The following is a 20,645-nucleotide window of genomic DNA, read 5'->3' as shown; positions in this document are numbered from 1 at the left end:
TCCAACTCTCCCCCTCCTCAACCTGCACTCTTTACACCTCTGCATGTTAGGAGACATCTGAGCAAACTCCCCGCTGGTAAGGCTGCAGGCCCTGATGGTGTCAGCCCACGGGTTCTCAGAGCCTGCGCCGAACAGCTCTGTGGAGTGCTTCATCGTGTCTTCAACATGAACCTGTGCCTCCAGAGGGTCCCTGTGATATGGAAGACGTCCTGCCTCGTTCCAGTGCCAAAGACGCCGCAGCCCAGCGGTCTCTCGGACTACCGACCGGTGGCACTGACGTCACATATCATGAAGACCCTGGAGAGACTTGTCCTGGAGCAGCTCAGGCCTATGGTCAGGCCGCACCTGGATCCCCTCCAGTTTGCCTACCAGCCCCGGATTGGAGTTGAGGATGCCCTCATTTACCTGCTGAACCGCGTCTACGCCCACCTGGACAAGCCGGGGAGCACTGTGAGGGTCACGTTCTTTGACTTCTCCAGTGCTTTCAATACCATCAGGCCTGCTCTACTGGGTGACAAGCTGACGGCGATGCTGGTGAATCCCCCCCTTGTGTCTTGGATTGTGGATTACCTCACTGGCCGACCACAGTACGTGCGCTTGCGGCACTGTGTGTCAGACACAGTGGTTTCTCTCCTTTCCTCTTCACCCTTTACACCATGGATTTCAGCTACCAGACAGAGTCTTGTCATCTTCAGAAGTTTTCTGATGACTCTGCTATAGTTGGATGTATCAGCAAGGGTGAGGAGGCTGAATACAGGGCTGTGGTGAATAACTTCGTCTCATGGTGTGAGCTGAACCACCTGCAGCTCAACACAACAAAGACAAAAGAGCTGGTGGTGGATCTGAGGAGAACGAGGACACCAGTGACCCCAGTTTCCATCCTGGGGCATAACGTAGACATCGTAGAACACTACAAGTATCTGGGTGTGTTCACTGACAATAAACTGGACTGGACTAAGAACACTGAAGTCCTTTACAAGAAGGGACAGAGCCGCCTCTATTTTCTGAGGAGGCTCCGCTCCTTTAACATCTGCCGGACTATGCTGAGGATGTTTTATGAGTCTGTGGTGGCCAGTGCTATTCTGTTTGCTGTGGTGTGCTGGGGCAGCAGACTGAGAGTAGCCGATGTCACCAGACTCAACAAGCTGATCAGAAAGGCCAGTGACGTTGTGGGGGTGGAGCTGGACCCTTTGACAGCAGTGTCAGACAGGAGGATGCTGTCAATGGTGCGGGCGATACTTCAGCATGGCTCTCACCCTCTCCACAACGCTCTGGTCGAACAGAGGAGCACCTTCAGCCAGAGACTGATTGCTCCTAAATGCACCACTGAGCGCCACAGGAAGTCATTCTTACCTGTGGCCATTAAACTGTACAACTCCTCCCTCTGATGATCGGACTCATTTGGCTATTTATAAAACAAAACACACAATATAATTACTCATTCTTATTTCATTTATAACGCTACAACCTTTTCATTGTATATTGTATATATTTCAGATTGTCTACTTTACTATTTTATTATTTATTTTATTTTATTGTCTACTTTAATATTTTATTTTATTTTATTTTAATGTCTACTTTAATATTTTATTTTATTTATTTCATTGTCTATTTTAGTATCTTATTTATATCTTCATCTTTATCTCTTGTTTCCATTCATGCTGTATTTCTATTTCTACTTTGCATGGAGCATTGGAACAAAAACAATTTTCCCCCGGGGATTAATAAAGTATTCTGAATCTGAATCTGAATCTGAATCCCTAATTATCAGTTACTATTTTACACATTCATAAGTTTTGGGTTTTTTTTCGGCAAAAGAAAAAAAATGCAACATCACATCCCTATTGCAATTAATTGTGGGATATTAAATCAGGGATGTCTGTTTAAGTCTGCACCCCAAGTGGACTCTCTGGAAGTCTGCATAAAGTCCGCTTGAGTCCCCTTGTTGACTGGATGAATTGTGGATTTGGAGCCCTCAGCACTCCCGAACTTCCCAGGAACGCCGCGCCCATAAAGCCTGCAAGTCTGCAAGTGCGGTGAAATCCGGACATTTGGATTCAGCCAATATGCACTCTTCCTTCTGCGCAGTGATATGGTTGGCAGGTGTAGTTCAGTAGAAAGAAAATAGCTCCTACATGAAACTGCTCACAACAAGGTCTGTGGATTATCTTGAGTAACCAGGTCATGATTTCTGCAAAGAGACATTGCTGCTGAGTTTTTTAAATATATTTTTTCTTCGGCGCTTTGAGCACCACAAGCTGAGTGCCATCTAGTTCCATTATATTGGAGAGAAGGCATACATCTCTACAGCTGACACCTCCAACACTCTGCAACTGACATCAACACAATCTAGATCAATAGATAGCACCACAGGTAACAGGATCAATTTGTATTTTTGGTTTGGGGGGTGAACTGTCCCTTTAAACCACTGATTTTCAGCTGTTATTAAAGGAATTAAGACTTCCACACAGAGCGATAAGAACAGTGATGACTCCTGCTGTAGTTACAGATGACATGAGGAACCACACCAGGTCTGCTCGCTCATACACTATATTACTTTTCTATGTGAAACCCCTTTATCTCTTTACGTGTGTGCACATTGTGTTCCTTACAATACAGCAGGTCAAATCTGTGGCTTTTCCAATCACAGTCCACTTCGTTCTCACGTTCCTGTGAGATGTGCAACAGATAAAAGGACAGTCTATTACTCTGTCTCTTTCTCGTTCTGTCGCTGTAATGAAAAGGTCAAAGGTGAGTTGTGCTTGAACCCTGCGGTTGTGCCACTTACAATATTCCTGGGAAGGCGCCAATTAGCTCAAGTCCCACTGCTAACGTGACCTCCCACCTTCACAGTAGTCCAGTTTCTCTTGTGTTGTGTGTGTGTGTGCACGCGAGTCAGTGAGCTTGAGGAAGATGTTGACACCGCTCACATGAATCTTTAAGTTCCTGCTCATCAGTTAGTGTGTTTACATGTGCTTAATTAAGCAGGTGACCTGGTTCATTAAACAACATGTAAAAGGAAAGTAGTTTCCTTATTTGGGATTAAAGTAAACCTGGTTAACAAACTGTTTATAGAGTCCTGCTGCAGATACCTGGTTTCTCTGGATGCGTAAACAAGTTTCTGCACAATTTTATACCTGAGCTTGTTCATGATCATATCACTAATACACTTCCAGTGGTCCTGACTTTGTTTGGAATTATGCTCGAGAACAGGTGAAGTCTCTGAGAGAGAGGAAGTATAAATATGTCTCTGCACATGTGTGAGTATACACACCTCACCACTGTGAGTGTTAAAAGTCTGTGTGGGGCCCAACTGGTCCAGCCGCAGGGTCCAGATTTCTCCTTGGTCATTTGTTCAAGGTGCACACAGTTTAACACATTCAGCATCCTACCTGCATTTGGCCACGTCGTTAAAGCTAATTTATTGTCTCTGTCAAGTAGCTGTGAGTCACACTCGACAGTAGGAAACAGCACTTCAAAATAAAAGCTCTGTTCCTGCACTTCAAAATTAAATGTGTTTTTTACAAACTTACCTGACCTTACTGACCTGCGACCCACTTTTGGACCATGACCCACCTGATTAAGTGTCAGAATAATTCACATTGAACCAAACATTTCTGGCTCCTTTATGTTGTAATTTTTCTGATTATTGTGGATCGCTGACGAAAGTCAATTCATGTCAAACGGCTACGAGTTTGATTATCTTTCAACACTTTAACACCTTTTATAATCACAGTAGAAATCAGTCTTACTGAGAGAAACTAATTTCTGCAACAACAGATAGAAACAGACCCGAAAGCACTACAGTAGGTGTGTCCAAAGTCCGGCCTGGGGGCCAATCGTGACGCCCAGTTTGTTTAAAATAAACTAAGTGGCTCACCACACATAGTGGTTAATCATGCAGGATCACTTTGCCTTTTTTGTGTTTACTCAACAGTGGCAGGACTATCATACAGTTTGTAGACACACAGCAAGCAGGAATGACGCAGGCGTAACTAATGTGTTATCATAATTAGACGGTACACAAGCAAATGAACAGTTACCTGACAGCAGACAATGAGCGTTAAGTCAAAAGCAGAGGCTGCAGCTTTCAGGAGCGGTGGAAAGTTTAATCCTTTTTCTAAGACAGACAAATAAGTTGCATTTGTCTCTTATGTATATGATTCTCTTTTTAAGTTTAGTTTAGAAAAGTTTGGACACACCTGCACTACAATGACAACACATGTTGGTTTTTAATCACTAATATGTCACAGTCTTTTTTTTTTTTTATTTTAAACACATAGGCTGTTTAACTAACTATATTTAAATGCCAGCACCTCCACATTTGATAAAGAGGTGTGTGTGGCCAGGACTCATCATTTTGTAAAGATGGATATTTATGTTTGCCACGAGGATGCTGGACTAGATGAACTATGTGATAAACATTCATGGTAATACTAAGAAAACATTTTAGGATTTTACAGAAATATATAAAAAAATATATATATAAATACATATGCTTATTTGTTAACTTTTGTTATGTACCGACTGTCTTATTTTGGTTTTGTAAAGTGTCCTTTGGTGTCTTAAAAGGCGCTTATAAATAAAATGTACATGAATATACAGTACAGGCCAAAAGTTTGGACACACCTTCTCATTCAATGTGTTTTCTTTATTTTCATGACTATTTACATTGTAGATTCTCACTGAAGGCATCAAAACTATGAATGAACACATGTGGAGTTATGTACTTAACAAAAAAAGGTGAAATAACTGAAAACATGTTTTATATTCTAGTTTCTTCAAAATAGCCACTCTTTGCTCTGATTACTGCTTTGCACACTCTTGGCATTCTCTCCATGAGCTTCAAGAGGTAGTCACCTGAAATGGTTTTCCAACAGTCTTGAAGGAGTTCCCAGAGGTGTTTAGCACTTGTTGGCCCCTTTGCCTTCACTCTGCGGTCCAGCTCACCCCAAACCATCTGGATTGGGTTCAGGTCCGGTGACTGTGGAGGCCAGGTCATCTGCCGCAGCACTCCATCACTCTCCTTCTTGGTCAAATAGCCCTTACACAGCCTGGAGGTGTGTTTGGGGTCATTGTCCTGTTGAAAAATAAATGATCTTCCAACTAAACGCAAACCGGATGGGATGGCATGTCGCTGCAGGATGCTGTGGTAGCCATGCTGGTTCAGTGTGCCTTCAATTTTGAATAAATCCCCAACAGTGTCACCAGCAAAACACCCCCACACCATCACACCTCCTCCTCCATGCTTCACAGTGGGAACCAGGCATGTGGAATCCATCCGTTCACCTTTTCTGCGTCTCACAAAGACACGGCGGTTGGAACCAAAGATCTCAAATTTGGACTCATCAGACCAAAGCACAGATTTCCACTGGTCTAACGTCCATTCCTTGTGTTTCTTGGCCCAAACAAATCTCTTCTGCTTGTTGCCTCTCCTTAGCAGTGGTTTCCTAGCAGCTATTTGACCATGAAGGCCTGATTGGCGCAGTCTCCTCTTAACAGTTGTTCTAGAGATGGGTCTGCTGCTAGAACTCTGTGTGGCATTCATCTGGTCTCTGATCTGAGCTGCTGTTAACTTGCCATTTCTGAGGCTGGTGACTCGGATGAACTTATCCTCAGAAGCAGAGGTGACTCTTGGTCTTCCTTTCCTGGGTCGGTCCTCATGTGTGCCAGTTTCATTGTAGCGCTTGATGGTTTTTGCGACTCCACTTGGGGACACATTTAAAGTTTTTGCAATTTTCCAGACTGACTGACCTTCATTTCTTAAAGTAATGATGGCCACTCGTTTTTCTTTAGTTAGCTGATTGGTTCTTGCCATAATATGAATTTTAACAGTTGTCCAATAGGGCTGTCGGCTGTGTATTAACCTGACTTCTGCACAACACAACTGATGGTCCCAACCCCACTGATAAAGCAAGAAATTCCACTAATTAACCCTGATAAGGCACACTTGTGAAGTGGAAACCATTTCAGGTGACTACCTCTCGAAGCTCATGGAGAGAATGCCAAGAGTGTGCAAAGCAGTAATCAGAGCAAAGGGTGGCTATTTTGAAGAAACTAGAATATAAAACATGTTTTCAGTTATTTCAGCTTTTTTTGTTAAGTACATAACTCCACATGTGTTCATTCATAGTTTTGATGCCTTCAGTGAGAATCTACAATGTAAATAGTCATGAAAATAAAGAAAACGCATTGAATGAGAAGGTGTGTCCAAACTTTTGGCCTGTACTGTACATGAATACGATCTGTTCACTTTTCAGACTTTATGAGGACTGACTGTCAAGCAAAGGCTGTAGCTTGTTTGCAATCATGTGACGAGTAGGATGCACAAAATTTAGACGGAGGGCAGGAAGTGATACATTTACACACTGCATGAATTGGAAATGGCAGAAAGTGACTTCATAAAGTATCGTCAGAAAATTTTAAACGCAGATGTGATCCATACATAATGAATAAAAGCAAATCTTTTCCCACAACTTGACCGATTTGCCTGATGTGGACGCTATCATCATAACTAGTGACCTCGCCGTCCAGACCTCCAAATACACGGCGAGCCAGATGAACGTGTTCTATATCTACTTTGTGTATGCTGAAGCACTGCTGTGTTGTTTTTGGCTGGGGGGATATGTGCTTGAGAATCACTCTTTCCATATTGCTATTCTCCTCTTTTTGTACTATTTTCAGGACTCAAAAGTAGCCCATATCCCCCCCCCCCCGATTTGAAATCAAAGGCATTTGTGCAGTGGTGGTAATCGCTGCCTCAGAACATGCCTCCAGTTGCCGGCCCCCCAACTGGAAAGCACACTGATGTATGACATCATATGCAGAGTGCCACAGGGAGTTCTGGGAAATGTAGGAAATCACTGATGTAGAAGAGGTTTCACAGTGCTCTGTGAGGAGAAATAATTTGATATGCAGCTTATGTTTTGTTTCAGTGGCACAAAATTTAACTTTAACATTACACATTTATGAAATCTAGTGTTTGTGTGTATAAACTCCACATGCACATGTTTCACTGTCTGCAGCTCCGTATAATAAGCAAGTGCCTGCTTTGCTTGGAGAGACAAACAGTGTGTGAGTGTGTGTGTGTGTGTGTGTTAAGTGTAATGCATGAGTGAAAATGACGTAGATGAGCCAGAAATATTCTAAAAATGCCTTAAGTTGGTGGGGGAGGGGTCACATGACTCCAGCACACCGTGCTGACCTCGTTTCTCAGAGACATAGTGAGAGTGAGAGGTCTTTGGGTTTAGGTGAGAGTGCACTCCGCTCGTTTAGCATATTTTATGTATATATAAATATATAGAGTTTAAACTGTGTTTCCTTTGCAGAGAGCTCTGGGGCTCTGCGCTGCCTAAATAACATACATACAGCTGTACTGCTTTTTAAATACTGTGCATTTGTAAAATGACCTGTGCATAAATAAATAACAGTATACATGCATATACACACACACACACAGGGATCCTGAGCCAGATTTCTTGTACATAAGTAGGGATGAATTGTGGGGTGATACTGATGTTTTATTGTTATCTATTCTGCTTTTGTGCCAGGGAAAAGAAAATAAATCCTTACTATAAAAAAATAACTAAGCTGTCTTAAAGTCATTCAGTCGTGTATTCCACTACCTTTGAATGAGCACAAATTCAATTATATACATTTATGGAACAACCTTGAATATGAAAAAAAACTTAACATAATCTATCATAATTCCCTCTCTGATATCTATTTGATATAAAATTTCTCCTTCAAACAGCATTTATTCTATTTTACTAGATTACATTTGAACACATCACGATAATGTTATAATTTACCTTCGTCCAATAGACAAGGGACGCATCATAATGTAACTCAACGCAACCTCCGTTAGCTGTTAGTTCCAGCTACCCGCTGCTAACAGCTAACATTAACTAGCTCTCATCCTGCCAATGTAGCGTTACCAAGGAAACAACAGCATGTCACTATTGAGTTTAATGGATCCTTTTGTCATGATGGCATCCTGGGAAGATCTCTGGTCGTCCCAAACACGTTATTTATTGTCCCCATGATGACGGAACAAAGTTAGTTTCAAGCCCTTTTTTTTTCAGTCTGCGTTAAATTGATGTGACACACCAGAGAAATATAGGCCTCTGCCATCGGTAAATGGCGTCTTATTTACTGTTGAATGGCAGCCAGCAAGGCGAATATTGGCTGATACTGATGTTGAGTCAATAAATCAGTGCATTCGTACACATGAGCCTTAATGATAAATGCCTACATACACAAAGGTAACAACTATTTCTGTTATTGTATATACAAGATTATTTCAGTAACACTGGCATCAAAGTTCTGTGGACGGTGACGTCTGTCTGAGGTCTGTCAGTCCAACACTTGACCCAGAGCAAAAACAAATCGAGCATTTAGGATTTAAGAATAGCAAAGTTGTCTCTCCATTTTTATCCATCCTACAAGTTGGTTTTGTGGTCTGTAATGAGCTTTAAAGCCTAACATGGGCGCTAATATAGCTATAAACCTCATCTCAATCCTCATCTGTTTCAAGCCACAAAAAGGATTATTCATTGGCCTCTCATCATCTGATGAGTCTGAGACTTCTTTAACCCTTTGAAACCTGAGCAAGGCTTGGCTTGATTTCCTTTAAAAACACGAGAGAAGGCAAAGAGCAACAAAAGAATAAATGATGCACAAAAAAAAAGAACTGGTAAGAAATAAGTAAAAAGAAAAAAAATAAAAATAAGAAAATTAGTTTAAAAAAAGAAATAAAGTTAGAAACAAACAAACAAACAAATAAATTATATATTACTTAATTATAATAATTCTGTAACATGAATTTTAAATCTACTAACAATAATGATAAATAAATACATATATTTTAATAATATTAAAATATTATAGAATCTTAAATATAATTTATCCCTAGCTTTTTTCTTTTTCCCTATTTTTTAAAATAATTTTCTGATTTTTTTTTATTTTATTTTTACAATTTATGGGGCATTTCTTACCAAGTTGCTCATATCCCTTCCCCCCATGTTTCTGAAATAAATCACACCAGTTTTCAAAGGTTTAAATACTTGTGAAAGGTGCCTGAAGGCAGCACAAGAAACGTGATTTCAGAGGGTTAATGATTCTCTGAGCTGCCTCCAATTTTACTGTGTCAACAGGTAAAATAAGGCTGAGCTCTGCATTTAAGTCCAAAATCTAAGAAATATCTGTGGTGTAACGTTAGCTAATGCTGGCTGCCACCTTTGTTGAAAAGGACAATGCCAGACCAGACAGACTGGTTCTGCTGGAGACCAGTTTCTGCAGGTCACGCTCTGACCGTGAATGCTGCTTTAGTAAACAGTGTTTTCTCATTTTTCTCATTTAGCATCAAGAATCAGAACGTCTCTGTTAAGGGACATCTGTCAGGTTTTCCCAGCCTGAGCTCTGCATAAATTAAACATGGCTGTTGCATGAATTCATTATATTGTTATGTATTCTAATCAGTTTTGGCAGTATTGTCAATCCTGTTGGCATGGCGATAAAGATGTAAGATAGATCAATAGATAGACAGGGAAAAATTTTTTATTGTCATTCTGGCTGAGCGGCCATATTGCCTCTCTCACTGGGTAAACAATAAGCTTTAAATTAATGTAAACCCTGCGAAAAACAAAGTCTAATTTATTTCAGTCTTTGTAAACAACACAATATTATTCTCCTCTTTACAAATTTGTTTATTGATTTGTTTGTTTGGTCTCCAGTCGTTACCGCTTCATTAACTGTAAGTCACTTTCTAATTCTGTTTTGATATGGAAATGATAAGTAAAGATTTTTGTATCATAAATGTGTCATTTACACTCCGACTGATGTTGTCTTCTATTTGTATACAGCTGATTTCGCTCATGCATGTTTGTCTGTTTGTGTGTTGGAGCATGTTTACCTTGGAAAAGGGTGATATCTTTGACTAGTCCCGGCCCAAACAAGCCTTCCAAGATGCTTTCAAAGCCTATGAGAAGGAGAGGAGACGTGACGTTAAAGCAAGCTGACATGTTTACAATCAAAACAACAAATGACAGCAGCTTAAATACAATGTAAAACAAAACTGCACAACACTGTCAAACTGTGATATTAAAGAATTTCTGAGCTGTTATTTTTTAACTTTTTAAGGGTAGGAACATAAATGACAAAGTGCGTTTCCCATAGGTATATTTTGCTGATGCACAGCCTCCCACAGCAGCAACAAAAATCATCAACAAAAACAACAAAACCTAAAATAACAGCACAAAGCAGTTTGTTATCTTAAATCATGCGGTGAATTTACAGGGTTAAATAAACATGTTTTTTAGTGCTGAACAGTAATAAAAATAAAATCACACTCACACACACGCATGCATTCAGACAATGGCATGGAAGCTGTTTTTAGAAACACACAATGGAGGCTGTGTGGAAGCTTTTTGGGCGCACACAAACACAAACACACCGAAATATCTCCAACGACGAGGCTGGGCGAGTGCTTATTATGCATGTACACACAATGGACGCACACACACTCATGCGCCTATACAGACAGGGTGTGGGAGCATTTATTAGTCACTATGCACACACACACACACACACACACACACACACACACACCCTTGTCTTTCTTCTCAGCTCTTAAAGCAAATTAGCGCTTTACCTCTAATACACCAAGCTAATGTCACTCACTTTTTATTAACTGTAAATACCCTCGTTCTGCTGTTGCTTGGCAACCACATACAGAGAAACATAAATACATATTGCAATTTTCAACCTGACCCCCCCCCCTCCCCCTCATCCACCTCCTCCACCCCCCACCTCATCCTCCATTAAATGGAAATGGAGGCAGACACAGAGACAAAGACACGTGGATGTGTGTGTGTGTGTGTGTGTGTGTGTGTGCATTTTAAGCATGGAATGGAAAGGTTAGCGGAGCACGTATGTGTACATAGTTCAAGTGTAGCTACTTGTCGGGCCACACACTTAACACTGCAGATATAAACTAGCTTGATAAGCCACAGCCTGCTTTGAAATTTATTTCTCTGTTATAAAATCATCACGGCCGACCTCACAGCAGCAGCAACGCCACTTCAGCTCCTGTACCACCAGCAGCTGGAGCTGTGTGAATGGAGGTTTCAGCCTGATAACTAGTGATGAAAAAGTGTGGTCAGTCATGAGTCCTGATTATTTTTTAAGAGACTTCTTGACTTCAGGATTTACACTGTACAGTCTGTAAGAGCTGTAGGGGTCTATGCATCAGTTTAATCAATGCAAAGAGTGAGAAGATCGGTCCATATCATTACGTTTAAAGGAACAGTAAAAGATTTAGGGCGATTTCGTGGCATCTAGCTGTAGGGATTACAGATTGCAACCAGCTGAAACTTCTCCCAGTTAGAATTCCTTCAGTGTTCATTGTTCATGAGGTTTTTATGAAGAGCCAAATTATCCACACAGGTCTCTTCCTCTCAAAATCAAACAGATCAGGTGATTAAAACCAGTAAAAACACTGAATTAAGCAGTCACATGTTACAAATCAGTGTTTTGGCATGTTGAAGACAGGCTGCCATAAATTAGGAGGTTTTTACTGCCAGCTGAATTATCCACAGAGGTCTCTTCCTCTCCAAAACAAATGGACTCGGTGATTTAAACTCGTAAAAACCCTGAGTGAAGCAGTTTCAGGTTGAAAAAAACCCCCCAAAAACTCTGTTTCTCATACACTCTTGTGGCCAAGGGGCTGTGAACTATCATAGCCAATCCGAAAATGTGAATGTCTCTATCTAAAGCCAGTGTTTGGTTTGTCTGTTCTGGGCTACTGTAGAAACATGGCGGTGCAACATGGCCCTCTCCATAAATGCGCACCTGCTCCCTATGTAGATAAACAGCTCATTCTAAGGTAATGAAAACAAAACGATTCTTATTTTCAGGTGATTATACACTAAAGAAAACATACTTACTATATTATAATCCATTTCTGCCTATATACCCCCTTAAATCCTACACACTGGACTTTTAAATCACACAATCAGTTGGATTAAGGTCACATGGATGAAAAAACTCCACTATGTGACTTTAAAATGTATCTTTGGGATCGTTGTCCTGCTGCAAAGTATGAAAACCATGGGACTATGAATAAAAATGGCTTCAAAGTTATAATTTAAATCACATAGTAAATGGTTTGTTTAATCACACTGCATTCATTGTGCAGGTTTTTTTGTCTAAAGCAAACTTAAACTCCTTTCCTGCACTTAACACACACGATAGGAGATATTTGGTGTTGCAAATTATTAGCCTGAAGCACAACATCAAAACAGCTAAAAATGTCGCTGACTTTAAATATGAACTACGTATGTTCAAAGCTAGTGAGGGGGGTGGTGAATACATGTGACTGCAACAACACTTTCATGTCTTGCTAATTAAACTACTTGAGAGAAAGTCAAAACAAGCATTTATAGACTAAGATGGAGCTCATGTCCGGGTTAAACACAAGCTGCAGCAATTCAACAACCTCATGGTCACATCTCCACCAGAACAACACTGACATAAACAGTGAGGAGGAAGAAAGGAGGCAGCTTATTGCTTTGTATGCCAGGTAAATCTGGAGACACATACAAACTAATGATAATATAAATTGCAATATCACAAGCTTACTGTCAAATCCTAACACTACAAATCTCTACAGATCGTATGAACTTTTCATTGCTGCCATTTTCCACAGTTAATTTCAGTTCAGTATGAAAATCGACTTCAATCTGCTCATTTCAAATCAGTGAGCGCATTCCTGATTATGGGCTTGGACATGCAGAAAAGCCACTATGGAGCATTTAGGTCACATTGCCCTGACAAAAAGTGTGTGGGATGGTGTATGCGTGTGTGTGTGAGTGAGTGAGTGAGTGAAATCCCTCATTACCAATCCTTTAGTCTTTTCAGCTTGTGTTGGCCAGACGCCAGAAATGAATTAAGTTGTGTTATCCTTTCAATTCCAGCAAGACCTATCATGTGGTGATGGTATGATAGGAACATCAAAAAAAGAAAAGGAGGAAAAAAGGGCCTGAGCTTGGCAGGAGGAAGCTTGAGTGGGCGCACCACTTACTCACTGCTGCTAAAGTCAACTTAAAACACAAAAACACGATGGTGAAAATGACCAAAAAAAAAAAAAGACCCGAAGATAACATCTGGTAAGTTTTTATTCAGGGACCAAATCCAACACTGCTGAGATTAAATTTATTTTGATAACTGTTGTGTTGACAAAACTGCAGCGTACCACTGAAATCAGAAATCTGAAATACAAATCCTGCACACACATTATGTCGGGCCTCTTTCAAAACTACACACGGTGCACAAATTAGGCTTTCAGATGTCGAGGTTTTCTGCATGACATTGAGCACCCCAGCTGCCATCGAAGATATCAAACCCGTCACCAATGCATTCGTCCTCCTGCCCAAACCTCCTCTGACATGCAACCAACATTCTCCCTTTTCCCTCCTCTCTTCTCGCTTTCTTAAATTAGTACAGTATTGCATATGGTGGAAAACACCCCCTCCACACACACACACACACACACACACACACACACACAGGCACATCACAAAGTTCTCTTAAACCTGCACATGCAAAATTCATGCGGCCTACAAAGGCAGCTTTGATAACAAAAAAACGGAAGCTTCAAAGAATTTTCAAAAGCTCCAATTTTTTCCTCCTCTCCAGCTGCCAATGCGCACAGAAATGCAGCTCTGCTTTCAAGTTAGTGGGGGGGGAAATAATTAGGGTTGCAGCGCTGCAGCGCGAGAAATCAGCGCTGAAAGTCAAAGTTAAACGGGCCCCCGTGCTATTTGGGCCACAAGATGGAGATTGCTTTCATATTTAAAGTGACAGTCGGTCACAAATGCATCTCCAGCGGCGGCCAGCGTAAAGGAGAGGAAGACTCCCCCGCGAGGCCGAGGCTGCCATTGGACGGATGAGATCGAGGATGTGATTGGACAAACGAGATGATTGGCTAGATGAGATAACAGCGACAAAGTCTCCCGAGCCACGGGCAAAAAGCTCCACAAATGTAGGTCAGTTAGCGAACACACTCTGGGCCCAAAAGCGTTTACACATGACATGGTAGAGAGAGAGAGAGAGGGACCCCACACACACACACACACACACACACACACATATTATGGCATCTGGGATTCTGTCACTGTGTTATGCAAAAATGCATGTGAATATACACACACACACACACACACACACACACACACACACACACACACACACACAGATCCGTCCCCAATCTCTGAAACCTCCACTGTGTCACTTCGTTTCACTTCACAGCCCAGCAGCACAGCCCAGAGCAGCATGACACAAACTTGGAGACTCACACACACAAAAACACACACAAAAACACACACAAATACATACATGGAGGGAATCACAAGACATCGAGCTAATTCACATCTGCACCAGAAAGGACAAAAACCCAACCAGTAACAGACCGAGAATATGTGATGTGAACATGTGAATGCCACAGTGAAACCTTGTTGATTGAAGAGCTGCTGCGGAGGTATAAAGGAGCTCCAAATAACATTCAAAACATTAATATAGCAGCAAACCGCTATTTGCTATGTAAAGATAAAGTGGAGTGATGCCGTTCGATGCAGAAAATAAAGTCACGCTCTCTCTCTCTCTCTCTGTGTGATGTAACCTTCTCTTTTCACTGTTGTGGTAGATGGTTCGGCCATGCGTGTATATAAGTCTCGCTGTATACCACTGGTGTTGTTTTTTCCCCAAGCATGTTCAGCCTAGTCCGCCTAGTCCAAAACTTGGAGAAAAAACTGTGCAACCCACTGGCTGGCAAACTGCCGCCTTACTTCTGATAACATTGTACCAACCCTCAAAAGTGTGAGGCCCAACCACCAGTTCCCCGCCAGTTTAATAATCAGTTTGTTTACATGACTAGGGTTGTCATGATACTAAAATTTCAAACTCGATATCGATACCCAGGAAAATATTCAATACTCAATACCATTTTTGATACAGCAGCAACAAAAAATCCCCCCAAAATAAATAACAACCAGAAACAAGATCTGTCCATACAAATGTATTTATCTACATCCCTGTTTATTTTCTGTGCTTCTGGTGAATTGGCACCATATTTTCGTTGCTGATCAAATAGAGTTGGTAGTTTAGGCTCAGGATGCTCCTGTTTCTACCTCACTATGTGATCAGAGAACCAGGGGTTACGGGAGAAACCAAACGTTTTTTCAGCTTCAATCTGTGACTTTACAGTTAACATAACTTTTCAGACACACATAATTGTGTTGTCCTGTTAAACTAACATTGTCTATTAATGTTACAGATGGGCATGACTGATAAAGTTTTCTGCTTAGCTCCCACATTAACGTTAGAAGTTATATTTTAGTTTGATGCTGGCGACACCAGCTGCTCAGCTGCTAGTGAGGGGAGGGGCTGTACCTGCCGTCTGCAGTGTGCTGTGTTCACGTCACTAAATATTTCCAAAGAGCGCTTTTTCCTTTATCATTTTTGACCAAAACTGGCTGCTCTGATCCTCCTGCAGCCGCGCTGGCCATATTACAGCAACAGAAATGTGTGCATGCATACACAGCGACGACAACAAGCCAGGTTGCAGTGAGGGCTCTGTGCCTGCCAGACGCTGCCTGCACAGCGTGTGTCCGTCGGACCCTACAGGCGCTGAGGTGGTCTGCACTGTTAGTATCAATACTTTTGTAAATTAGTATTATATCCGGATAAAGCGTTTGAGTATCGATACTTTTCAGAGTATCGATACTTTTGACAACCCTATACATGACATAAGAAATCATCAATTTATTGTGTTGGTCTGATTAAATTGGATTTTTAAAATACATGTAAACACTGGCGTGACTGAAATCGTACTAAAACGATTTGTCAAAGTCGGACTAACACACCCAGATAAAGCAATCAGGAGCCGATGTACTCCTAAGTGGATGCAGTCAGTTGGACTCAAACTGACAAAGGCGCTCGGCACATGCTCCACAGTGTCCGCCCCAGGCAGTCAAAAGCATTGAATGCGTAACAGAAGAAGTAGCTGGTAACAGCTTGGCAAAATCTGCATCCAGAGCCGTGCATTTTTGGACCGACCAGGAGATGCAGTTCACGCTCTGTCAGCTGGATAGGAGGAAAACATGGAATGGCTACCTGTTCAGATAAGTTGCAGAACAGCTGGACAACATTCGATTGTTTCGTCTGTACTAACATGCTGAAAGGAGACTTATCGCCACCTATTGAAACGAAGTAGGACATACTTTGGGTGAATAAATCTATTCCCCTCCCGTGCTTGTATACCGGGACAAGGACAGTAGTCCAATTAAATAGCCTAGTCGAGCTATAACCTTTGCTTGACTTAACTGTGCATGTAAACATATTAAATGTTAGCACTGTTCGCGCTGTTAGCATAGTTAGCTGCTAGCCGCCAGCTCTCAGCCACCTCCATGTTGAGAGCTGTGTGCAGACAATCCCGGTCAAGACTCGGAACTGTAGATATGCTCTCAATGTCATATACAACTCCTTTAAATAACAAAGCAGAGGTGGATTATGCAAATAGACACAAGCACCGTACAGTTCAGTGTGTAAGCATATGATTCATCTCACACCTGCTTTGTTTCATTGAAAGCTGAAATCACTTTTATATATATTGGGATTTTCTGATGTGTTCATGAATTACGGACATCTTAAACCAAATATAAATATATACAAATACAAATATTTATATATATAAATATCCCCCAATTTCATACCTATATCTTCAGTCAAGCCTACACCACAAAGAAAGTAGGCAACCTTTGAACTTGCACCTGCAGGTTTGTCAACATGCACCAGCCACAGGCAAAGAAAGTTAATACTGTAGCTGCTTTAATTTTGCCACTCAAGCCACCTGCAAGCAACGAGTGTCACAACTGCTGAATGTAGAGCTCTTAAAGCAAGACGATTTTATTTAAATATCTCAGAATCCAAAATGCTGAAATTCTGGATGGAAAAACAAGAAAAAAAAAACTGACATGACAAACACAGACTGCTGCTGAGTATGCGAAGAAGATACATTTGTGTCCCTATTTTTTTATGTCAACACACACAGAACAACAGTGCTATCTTTAGCCTCCATGATGTACACATAAACATAAAGGCTTTTGAATGTGTTTTGATCAAAACTAGTGCATCAGAATGTTTCCCTTTGGTGTTGTTGCTAACAGGAAGAGTTAATTATCAAATCACTCTCATATTCCTTTAACTGTCTCACAATAAAATTTGGCAAAACACATCTTGAAAAGAAGTCAATCGTTCGTCAATACTGTGAGTCAAACTGTGATTATGGAGAACGGGAGGTGACAGAGGCCCAAAAAAAAATCCTTTAACATGACAAAAACAATCAGTTTAATTAAGATTCCTTAAATTTGGTTATAAAAGAACTCAGTCCATTTTTTGAGTAAGAAATATATGTTTACAGTCATTTTATCACACTATCAATTAATCCTGGTCTCATTCTGTCATGTTCAAGAAAATCCAGTTTTTCTGCCATCTAGACCATCCCCCCCCCAAAAAAAAATGTGAATAATATATAACATGGTGGACACTCTGCTCCCACATTATGAGAAAACATCACTCATCCCCTCCCCCATCACCCCATATTGGTTGGTAAAGAAGACATTTGCAGGAGGTGAGAGTGAAACGCTTTCCGGCTGGTATGAACATTAAAAACAACAGTTACATATGCAACTACTGTTCTATATATTGTGAGTAATCACCAGCTGTAATACCCAAACATTGATACATCTCTAACACATAGGTATAAACAGTCAGGGGGAAAGATAGAGGAGCACTAGTGCAAAGACCTGACTGAGAGGAGGGTGGGACTGACTGCTTGTTGGGTACCATCTATGTGAAATATCTGTTATTAGCAAATATCAGTCAGGCTCGCTGCAAAAATCAAACAGAGTAGCTGTGGTCTGTGCAAGAGGAGGAAAAAAAGGAGAGTTATTAGTCATTTTATTTCCCATAAATGACCTGGATATGCTGGATTTATCTGCCTCAGTGTGGACATGGCAACAGGGAAATCCAGCAAGTACTACATCGAAACATGTAAGATAAAAAAACACAACAACACTCCCACTGCTGTTGGAGCACTGTCTGTTGAGAGCCTCTGAGCTGCTCAAAAATTAATTCGGGGTATGCTTGTCAAATCAAAGCACACACACACACACACAAACAAAACAGCATCTCTTCCATTTCCAGCAGCCAAGGAAAAGGGACTCAACACCGAGGGAAGCATCGCGATCCGTCTGTGAATAAACAGGGAGGCAGAGACGCAACGCACAAGAACGGGGAACCAACGTTTGGCTTTCTAATGACCATTGGACTGAAGCTATAAATAGTGCTGCAAGAACATTAATAATTTAGCATGACTAAAGCCCTTAGAACAGGGTCCCCTTGCCTGGCTCTGATCAAATCAATACCTAATTAACCCTAACAGGGGTCTGGGCTTAAGAGGAGAGGAAGTGACACAACATGTAGGGGAGAGATGTGGAGGACCAACAAGCCACTAAACTTTACACCTTACACCTGACGCTGTTTGTGGTCACTGCATTTAAGTCTTCACTCCTGCCATACACCTTTTTCTTTCAAGGTTACTTCCAAAAACACGGAGTTAGAGGCTCTTCTAGTTCACTGAGATGCAAACAGTACCAAAGGTTTATACAAACAGTTGGCAAGTTAAAAAGGTCACTCTGTGCAGCTCTATGAATATGAGCGGAAGTTACAAGTCAGCTGGACCAATCAGCTGATGTATGATGGAGGTTTCTATGTAACTCACCAGTTAAAATTTTATTAGGCCTTAAAGTTTTGCATGATTAAGGACATGTCTGCTTTGAGTGGGTCTGCACCATTATCACCTCGGCATACGCCTGCAATGCGCCGAGTTTGACAGGTACCGTAGCTGGCAGATGTGCTCACTCCGCCGCTAAATTTCAGCGGTGAGAGTGGTGTATATGTCACCACGATCACATGGCTCATACAAACACAAACAAGTCAAGTATGATTAATAAACGAGAACTGATGAATGTCATTCAGGCTTATATAAATCATACTGTGGACATTACTGTCAATTTGTTTTTTTCCTGTTGGCTGACATTTTTGTTGGTTTGTCGTTTGTTTTGTCAGCTCTTTCAACAGCAGCCCTCGCCGTTTCTTGCTTAGCTTCGCACCGGAATACTGAAATGGAGCCAGTCAACCAGTGACGGGTTTCTGCGAGGCGTCACCACAGACCAGCCCCTGGTTCTTCCCGCCTTCAACGTCTCATCCAAATATGGTCACTTCTGGCTCCAAAAACTCAAAGATGGAGACAAAATGCCAAACTCCAGGCCTCAAAATGGAATTCCACTACCAATGGGTGATGTCATGGTGGCTACATCCATTATTTCATTTAGTATTTTGTTCCAGTGTGACATTTGTTTCCCCACCCAGTGTTTTCAGAACAGTCACTTTCAAAACAGTAAGAAGCAGCCTTACAGCACAAATATATATTCTCCTAAAGCTACGACCTTAAGTTACAGCCAAACAGCAAAAATGGCTGCAAGAATCTCTGCCTCAAAAAGTGCTCCAGGCTGCACCTCTTCCCCACAAAGCATTACTCAGTGGTTAGCATTAGCAGCAGCGTTTACAATGGCTGAGCAGTAAAAGGAAAGAAACTCAGTCTCCACCAACATAAGTCCAAAGAAAGATTTCCACCTGAAAGCTTTGACTGTCAAGTTGTCTCTGGCGCTTTGTTAGGGTGCTGATTAACTTGTATCATTACTCTATATTAGCCTAGTAGTGAGAATTTGTTTATCCAAGATGGCTACAGCCCTGAAAATCAATGGTGCAACAGACCTCTTTCATCTTAATGATCTATGCACTCCAGATAAGCTTCAATTAGCTGCAGCAGTTTCCACAGAGCCTGTTTTTTTTAAAGGTAAAAATAACATTATTCTACATAACTCTTTGCTCTTTGACCCTGATTAAAACCTCCGCGCAGCAAAACATATAATCCACCCTGGTGACAGTGAGGGACATGGCCGGGGGACTCAGGATTTGGAATGACACGAGGACATCACATGATAAGTCAGCAACCAGAAACACTAAAACAGAAATTTACTGGCAGACTAATCTATTTTTTACACACATGTTCCATATGTACTGTGATTTGGATTCAACTCAAAGTGACTACACGGTTTGCTTAATTTGGCGGGAAGTACAGAGCTGTAGAATGATGTGTATAGTTAATCTTGATCTGTTTTATGTCTGAGTATGTTCCTTTGCATGGTCATCATTATTTTGACACACCACAAAAAGGAGCATGAAGAAGAGAGCTATTTCTGTCACGTACCAGCATGCACATGATACAAACATAAAGATTTAAACATTTATCACGTCACAGATTTCAGCTGCTTTTTACGCCTTGATTAAGTAAAAATGCTGCTTTGTGTAGACCACACAAACCAAGAGCTAACACATGTTTGTATGCTACATGCACAGCCTGAAATGGTGGCACAAAATAACATAAAGTAGAATATTTTGCTCCAGCTAATTTCTTTGACTTTTGCTGTTTCCCCTAATGGTCAAAAATTACTTAACTCACCAGG

At 41.2% G+C, this 20,645-nt stretch overlaps 1 protein-coding gene across 1 annotated transcript in view; it reads right to left on the bottom strand.

Moving 5' to 3' along the window:
* The window catches only part of lcor (ligand dependent nuclear receptor corepressor), a 119,502-nt gene that overhangs the window by 41,744 nt on the left and 57,113 nt on the right, over window positions 1–20,645 (bottom strand). The window contains exon 2 of the mRNA XM_033623887.2: window positions 9,914–9,979. Coding sequence (XP_033479778.2) covers window positions 9,914–9,979 — 66 coding nt within the window. The remainder of the gene's footprint in view (window positions 1–9,913; window positions 9,980–20,645) is intronic.

This window comes from Epinephelus lanceolatus, chromosome 3 (genome assembly GCF_041903045.1).
Source record: "Epinephelus lanceolatus isolate andai-2023 chromosome 3, ASM4190304v1, whole genome shotgun sequence".
NCBI lineage: Eukaryota > Metazoa > Chordata > Actinopteri > Perciformes > Serranidae > Epinephelus > Epinephelus lanceolatus.
This window is presented reverse-complemented; position numbering and strand designations above follow the sequence as displayed.